Here is a 7,983-nt window from a genome sequence, read left to right as displayed (position 1 = left end):
GGCAGGGCAGGCCTCCGGGGTTCCTGCACTGCGGTGCTGATTTGGGGTATCACCCAGTGGCCTTGGAGGAGCAGCCCACGGTGTGACGTGGGTATTCGGCCGGGCCGGCCTCGGGGGGGTGGTTCTGTGCGGTGGTGTGCAGAGCTGTGGTTCTTTCACAGGACGGCCTGAAGCAGTGCCTGTCCGAATTCAAGCAGCAGCTAGCTTGGGTGGAAAGGCTGGATGTGACTTCGGGCCAGGTCGCGGACCCCGTCTCGCAGAGTGCTTCTGACAAAGATGCTGTTGACCCTGAGAATGATTTCCAGAGAGAGATGAGCTTGTAAGTGTCAAAAAGGGAGATTTCTTGCAGGCTCTTGGCATACTGCTGCGTGCTTGGAGTCGTGTTTTGCCCTCTGCTGCAGACCGCCACACTGGCTGTCGCTGTGGCACTCTTGGGCCACGTATTTTACATTTGCTGGCTCTGAATGTTTTCCAGAATAACTACAGATTAATGCTAGTATACTTAACTTGTCTTGTGACTGGAAATAATTTCCCTCCTCGCAGCAGACTTCCATCCTTTGCTGAAAGTTTATTTAAAGAGTTCCTTGGTTGCAGCACTATGTCTTTAACACAGAATATGGATTTTTCTTTGTGGATTTGTTTTGGTGTTATTACAGTTCTCTTGTTTTGCCTTGCCTTTTATAATCCAACATGTAAAACTGTGACTGGGAACTAGGTAAATGTATATGCGCAAGATATAAGCATTCATATCGTACTGGCACCTAAATTGCTTTTGGTAGCACTGAATGCTGTAGGGCACAGCATGTTGGTATCATTCTAGGTCAATGCTTGTTAGATCCCAGTATCATCTAGCTTATGTGAGCAGAGTTCCTGTCAGCGCTGTGAGATGCCCGATACCCAGTGACGGAGCTGGTGCTGTGCTGTCTCCCTAGTTACCGTCAGGCTCAGGCAGCGGTCCTGGAAGCACTACCTAGGTTGCGTAAGCTCCAAGTTCCTACTAGAAGGCCAGATGATTACTTCGCAGAGATGGCCAAATCAGACCAACAGATGCAGAAGGTATGTGCGGTGAATAATGGCTTTCTTTCCTGTGTTACGTGTTGGTTTTAGCCTGTGTTTTAGGGATTAACTTTGAGGTGTGATTTGTGAATACTTCCCTTCATCTCTTTGTCAAATGCCTGTGACAATGTTAGTGTTTGAAATTTTGTTTGTGGCAGGAAATTTCTTCCTCTTTAGGTATTTCAGTGCAATGTGGGGATTTCCATAACAGTTGGAACGTAAAGTAGAAAAGCACGACTTATATTCTGTCCTCAATGTATTTAATATTAAAAATGGAGACTCTTTCTCCGCATGTGTGATAGTGGTTATGAAGTTGGCTGTGTTTATGCTCTTTGGCGTAAGACTTGCAGTCAACTGTGGCATTAACGTGATCCTTTTTCCCTATTTAAGTATCACCCTTTGTTTATACTCGGTGTGTTTTGGTTCTCTGTGACTTTAAACTGTGTGTTATTGAATTAATCTATCATGGGTAGTAGGTCAGATTTGTGTAGGAAATAAGAATGTCACGAACTTGCTTCTTGAGCGTGATCTTTGTTCAAAACGGAACCCTCATTTTTGTTTTTGTTTTGGAAAAAAGACTACATTGTATAAGTTAAACATCAGCTGGAGTCTAATTTGAGGTTCATGTATGACTTGGTCACTGTTTTGATGGCTGATAGAATCTTCCTAGAGATGATGAAGATTAATAATTAGCTTGTGCTGAGGTTTAAGTCAATTCTGCACAATACTGTTACCTTCTTTTGCTGGCTTCTGTTTGAAGAATGGAGTTTTTTATCTCCTTGTGGAGTCACAGATTGAATCCAGCAGATTTGTGTCGAAATCTTTGTAATCCCTTGTAATGCGGCATCCTTATAGAAATGTTTGTGAACAAGGAGGGAACGAAAAAGATGTTTTCTATGGTGCGGAAGGGTTGTTGACTCTTCTTCAGTGCTTTACTTTTAATAATGATGAGAAAGAAACTATCAAGTCTTCTACATACACCTGAGTAGACTGACAAGATGTGACAAGATACTCTTGTTTAGCGGTTTCGTGACAGTCGTTCCATAAGCCTTTGTCTTGTCTCTGTGTGAGTTTTGTCTTTTTAACCAGATTTTGGCTACAGATCAGTTCAGGAGTTTCTGTAATAACTCGTCCAGCCTTGAGTTGAAAGAACATTATGCCTTATAAAGCATTAAGTGATTGAGAGACGTTTTCTTTTTTACACTCATTAATAGTTCATATAATTATTGATTTCAGGACTGCACAGCAATCATAAAATTCCCATGTTTTCTTTTGCATTACTGATAAATTTTGTTTTTTCTATCCCCTAATAAGATTCGACAGAAGCTTAAGAGTAAACAGGAAGCAATGGAGAGGTCTGAGAAAGCAAAACAGCTCCGTGCGATGAGAAAATATGGCAAGAAGGTGAGGAGGAGCTACAAAAGGGACCTACCTATGATAAGAATCTAGAGCCTGAGTGAGGAGCTTAGAAAGTGAGACCACAGGAGGCTAGCTAAAATATATGGAATGTCTAGTCTTCTGTCTAGCTGCTTTGAAGGAAGACAGAGCAAAAGATGGGATACCTTAAAAAAAAGAAAAAAAAAAAAAGAAAAAAGTATGGGACACAAGGAACAACACTAACATTCATTTAACAATGGTTAAACATTGGACCAGGCTGCCCAGGGAAGTGGTTGAGTCACCATCCCTGGAGGTATTTAAAAGACGTGTAGATGAGGCGCTTAGGGACATGGTTTAGTGGGCATGGTGGTGTTGGGTTGACGGTTGGACTCGGTGATCTTAGAGGTCTCTTCCAACCTTAATGATTCTATGATTCTGCTTCTAATCTCAGGTGCAAACTGAGATTCTGCAGAGAAGACAAAAGGAGAAAAAAAATATGTTGAATGCAGTCAAGAAATACCAGAAAGGTAAAGTTAACTTGTCTAAGAGAGCAAATGTGTAATGGGAATAGTGGTGTGTGAGCAATGTAAGGCAGTGTGATGTGTGGTGCTGGGCAGTGAGCTTGAGAGGCTGCTGCTGTGCAGAATCATTTGCCAGTGGCAGTGAAAATCCTCCCAAGTAGCTGTTCTTCAGTGAGGGTGGCTTGTTGCTATTACTTGCTTAGACTGAAAATTCATATTTTCTGTGGTGGTAGCTGAGCAACCGTTACGTCTTTGCTCTTGCAGGTCTCTCTGACAAGCTGGATTTTCTAGATGAAGAGCAGACGTCGTCTCAGGGGAACAAAAAAGGCAGTGCAAATCAACGGATAAAGAAGGGGTGAGACCAGAAAAGAAAGATATTTAAATGCAGAATGTCTGATTTTTTCAGTCTTTTAGGGGATCATTTTGTGGAACAAGAAAGCTGTTCTGGTTAATGTTTGTTAAAATAAGTCTGAGGTGGCTTTCTGTCCCTAGAGAGGAGGAAAACTGTGGCCAGAATGGAACGGAGACTGAAATGTGCTCATTTCTGCCTCTTCAATAAGAGGGGAAAGGTTTACTATGGCTGATAGGAGTCCATCAGCAGATACATGTGCCTTCTTCAGAGCTTCTTGAAGAAAGGAATATAGGCGATATTCGGTTGTTTTTCAGACCAAATGCCAAAAGACGATACAAGAACCAGAAATTTGGTTTTGGTGGGAAGAAGAAGGGCTCAAAGTGGAACACAAAGGAGAGTTTTAATGATGTATCCAGCTTCCGGTCAAAAGTGGCCCACAACAAAGGCCCAGGAAAAGGAGGAAAAAAAGCCCTCAATGTAAGTAAAATGTTGCATGCAAATGATCCTGGTTGGCTAGGAAGCCAGCTGTGGTCTGGGAGGGAGAGCTGAGTACATGATGGGTCCCTCCAGTATCTGGAAGTGAAAATGTCTGTCTTTGGGAGCTGAGCATAATTCAGTTGCAGACAGAGTTGAGGATGGTGGTTTGGTGTCTGAGCAGGGAAATGAGTGGGGGAGTTAGCAAGTACTGTTTGTTGCTACCTGTGTCCCAAAACCTCCTTCTCCAGAGGTACTGACAAATATCCTCTCCTTGGTATTTTCCCCAAGCTATGGAGCTAGAAGAAAGATGGAGGACGTGAAAATAAAGATCTGAATCTCTCCTTTTTTTGCAGAAGAGACCTGGAAAGAGAGCAAGGCAGAAAATGAAGAGCCGAGCACGCTAAGAGGACTGTGCTCCCCAGTGGGGTTCCTGTGTTTGTGTGTTGCAAGATATGTTTCTGCTGTCATCAAGCAGCTAACTGTGGAGCAAGCTGGATGCTTCCAAGTGGCAAGAAAAGAAGTCGGTGGAAACTAGTGCCTTATCACTAATTTCTTCTTATTGTCTGTTTTATTGAAGGATTGTTTTCTACTTAAACTTTTGGTGTGTGAACACATTAAATAGTTTGCACAGAACGGTATCTAACTCACGTTTAATTGTGTTATGAATGGTGGCTGAAACCTGCCCTTTGTTGCCTTCATTCTCACAGCTTTTTCCACAGCTACTGTTGACATGTACTTGGTAAACTTGAGTTCTGGGTCATGTTGTTGATGTCAGAATAAGAAGTCTGAAGCCTGTCAAGATGTTAAAGTGTTCTTTAGACTACTCGTGTAGACAGGTGGTTTGGAAACAGCAGAGACAAATGCAGCAATCTTATAAATAGGTTTATTTCTGTAACTATTGTCAGGCTGCAAATCTGGACAGACTGAGGTTCTCTCTTCCCTTTTCTCACTATCTTCTCTTGCCAGAAATCTACCAGACTCGCCTAATAACAAGCAGAGCCTAACATACTAGATGTCATTAACTGCTTCTATCTAAGTTGTGTGGCTTTACCACTCTACTACTGTAGGTTCTCAGACTGCTCCTCCCCGTGCCCCATGGCAGCCATTTATTTAGTGATCTCGGTTCTCCGGCGTGGGAAGTAGAGTCTGCAATCAGTACGGTCCACGGGAATCTGGGAAAGAAAAATGATTAATAGTCATGTGCTTTTGCTAGAATTAGTAGTAGTCGTCCCCCCTGAGAAGAGTGATGCACAGCGTTCTTGCTGCTGAGAAATGTCCAAATGACAAACGAGTAGGGTATCACTTATTTGAGAATATACTGTTCACCGTTTCATTACGGTAGAACCTGGTGAAAAAAGCAAACTTAATGTATGAAACAGCATCATGAGTCCTGACTCTATAAATTTAACTCACTTCCCTGCATGCAAATTTAGTCGCCTCTTTCCTGCCACCTAATCCTACCACCAGTATCTAACAGCGTAAAGCCCTGCTGGGATGTCTGTTGCTAGCCTTGTTATGAGTAACCAGATCACCTGAAGTGTAATATGAAAAGTTGCAGAAGACTATCTTATTTTCTTATTTATCTTAGTTTTCTTTGTAACAGGTCAAAATTAGTCAGGCCCTCATTTGCCTTTCTCGAAACACGAATCTACAAAGTCAGTCATCGTCACAGCTATTTGTTTGTCAGATATGATTGATGTCTCAGCTTGTTAATAAGATTTCTTTTCCTCCTGTTTATTCACACTTCCCCATATGAATCCTCACTGATGTATTCTGCCTCGGGTATACTTAGCTGATTATTAATTTTATGCTTCTGCTTGCAATTTGTTTGAAAGATACTATACAGCAGCACATTTCACAGTACTTATGTATGTCACTTCACATTGCTCACTATGCTGTTTCTCATGGCTGAATGCTTTAATAAACAGCCGTGACTACATATGTGGCATTTGGCAATATGCTTGGGGTCGACTGTCATTGTAGATATTTTGCATGCAAGTTTCTCAGGGGAAGTCTACTGTTTCTGTGTTCACAAGCCTATGCCAGCGTGAAGAGTCCTCTTAGGTGTAAATTTTAAAAACTTGTTGTCCATGAACAGCTCTGCTCATTCCTAGTCATTCCTGTTTTCCATGTTTGTCACAAACTATTTTCTTGCGTGAATATCTTCAAGTGTAATGGGCTGAACCTCTCTGAATCCTGCAAAGAGCTGAGTCCTTAAGCACCCTACTCACCAAAGGTGTTGTGTTCCAGCCAATTTCCTGGCTTTCAGTTTGTGGCTCTGAATATTTCTTTGTTGGCTCCAGTGCTGCATGGTGAATAAGATTCAGAAACTTGGCTGTTGGTTTAAGAGACACAAATACAAATGAAAGGAAGTATGTTTAAAAACCAGTCATCCGTGGATGTGTGTTAGAATGGGACATCCTAACGCTGTCCAAGCAATAGCAAGAAAGCAAAGGTTGGAGGCAACCTCTGTGCTTCTGTGAATGATCTTGCAAGAGAAGGCAGGGTGACATTTCTACTCAAACTTACCCCGATGAGGTTTCAAGATTTGCCTGCCTATACTGTCCTGTTAATTCTGTCATCCCTGTTTACTGTATTGCAGCATCTTACTTTTCTTGTATCGCATCTAGTATCAACCAGCGCTCCACGTTAGCGGTCGTCATTCTCAGTTGCCTGAGACCTGCTGCCTTTCCCTGTTTTGGTTTTATTTTCCCCCCCAATCCTGGACTAGAGTAGGCCAACTTTAAGTGAACATTAAGGTTTTTAGACAAAATTGGCGTGTTTGAAATAAGGGAGCAGTTGCTATAAGGGTTCCTGTTATTAGTGCTCTAAAGCCAGACTCGGCAGCCATTTCAGCAGTTTACCATATGTGGTGGTTAGGTAGAATCTGCATGTATATATAAAACATATTTCTAGATTTTTTTTGTTTTCCCCTGAAAGAGGTTTAGATTCTCAAGCAGAATTTTATAGTAGGATAACTAAAAACAAAATTTTGCATGAATGTAAGCTTGTATTGATAATGAAAAGTAACAGGAAAGGGCCTTAAAGTGGAAAAAAATCTGCCTTACGTTTAACAAAAATCATGAATGAGTTTAACTTTCTTCTATTGTCACAGGGGTGTTTCTGCGTATGTCATCTTTTAGACTAATTGGAATTTTTAAATCTTATTTATTAGTCATTTTCTTATGTAATTATCACAAGCTGTTCAGAGATTTCTTACCATCTGCCGGCTCTTCTATATTATCATGCCAAGACATAGGCTTCTTGGTGATCGTGTGAACTGGAAAGAAATGATGCAGATGAATTACTTTAATGTGAATTTAGCATCGCAGCCAGGTATAGGATATCTATCATTGCAAATGTTCTTTTTGATTATTCCCCAGTCTGGGTCCAGCTACTTCACTGAAGCCTTAAAGGAAGAACAGCATGTGAACAGAACAAAACGAGTTCTAATAGCAATTTCCTAGAAAGGGAAGGGGGTTAAGCATGCTAAAGGCCGTTTACTGGATGCTGCCTGCATTCACCACAGCAAAGGTCCACCCCACCCAAGTGGTGGCCTGCAGAGTGCCAAATTTCAGGAAATTATTTTCCTTTGTTTTGTTTTTTTTTATTATTGTAAAAGCTAGACCTGAGTGAATCTGTTCACATCACCCGTCTGTGCCAGCAGAGATTACGATATTCTATGACTCCGAATTGGCAGGTAGAAATCAACGCAGAGGCTGAAGAAACACGGTGTAGCGTTGAGGCTCTCTACGCCATCTTGGCTCTGCGTTGTTCCCTCAGGATCCGTGGGTTCCAGATCCCAACTAGTTGCCTCACTTCTACATGTTTATACTAAGGCACCGCCTAATCTGGGCAAATTGGTCATGTCTCTGTTCTGTCTTGGAGTGTGCAGGCTGGTTCCTTAGGCAGAAGAACAGCCCATCAGTTGTTCCCCCCAGATCTACCCCTCTCACTGGCCACTGCTGGCATTCTTGGGTGCAGCTGCTTGTCTCCGACATGCAGCTGAGCGCTCCGGGGCCTGCTCCTGCCCCTGCCCCTGCCTCATGCAGGCAGGCCCCACCAGCCTTCCCTCCGCCCTCCGGCTCGGTGCAACGCTTGTCTTGCCCTCGGGGGTTCACGCCAGTTCTCTGTGACCGTGGGGCCGCCCGCGCGCCGCCTCACCGCGGTGGCGCGGGGTCAGGCCGTCCTGCGTGTGCA

General features: G+C 42.9%; 2 protein-coding genes across 2 annotated transcripts in view; one reads left to right on the top strand and one right to left on the bottom strand.

Annotated features, from left to right (window-relative positions):
* EBNA1BP2 (EBNA1 binding protein 2) overlaps positions 1 to 4,591 on the top strand; it is a 5,852-nt gene extending 1,261 nt beyond the window's left edge. Inside the window, exons 2-8 of the mRNA XM_009333904.1 lie at positions 162 to 319; positions 933 to 1,056; positions 2,371 to 2,460; positions 2,885 to 2,960; positions 3,219 to 3,309; positions 3,621 to 3,783; positions 4,137 to 4,591. Of these exons, the coding sequence (XP_009332179.1) occupies positions 162 to 319; positions 933 to 1,056; positions 2,371 to 2,460; positions 2,885 to 2,960; positions 3,219 to 3,309; positions 3,621 to 3,783; positions 4,137 to 4,187 (753 nt within the window). The 3' untranslated portion in view covers positions 4,188 to 4,591. The remainder of the gene's footprint in view (positions 1 to 161; positions 320 to 932; positions 1,057 to 2,370; positions 2,461 to 2,884; positions 2,961 to 3,218; positions 3,310 to 3,620; positions 3,784 to 4,136) is intronic.
* A 74-nt stretch (positions 4,592 to 4,665) lies between these two features.
* Positions 4,666 to 7,755, bottom strand: FAM183A (family with sequence similarity 183, member A). Its single transcript, XM_009333903.1, is given in 4 exon segments — positions 4,666 to 4,955; positions 6,015 to 6,118; positions 7,004 to 7,063; positions 7,740 to 7,755. Coding segments are annotated over 4 exon segments (294 nt in total). The 3' UTR covers positions 4,666 to 4,841.
* Positions 7,756 to 7,983: the final 228 nt, after the last annotated feature.

The sequence above is a fragment of the Pygoscelis adeliae genome, unplaced genomic scaffold (genome assembly GCF_000699105.1).
Source record: "Pygoscelis adeliae isolate BGI_AS28 unplaced genomic scaffold, ASM69910v1 Scaffold10, whole genome shotgun sequence".
Classification (NCBI taxonomy): Eukaryota; Metazoa; Chordata; class Aves; order Sphenisciformes; family Spheniscidae; genus Pygoscelis; species Pygoscelis adeliae.
Note: the sequence above shows the minus strand (reverse complement) of the source record. Positions and strands in the feature narration are given on the sequence as shown.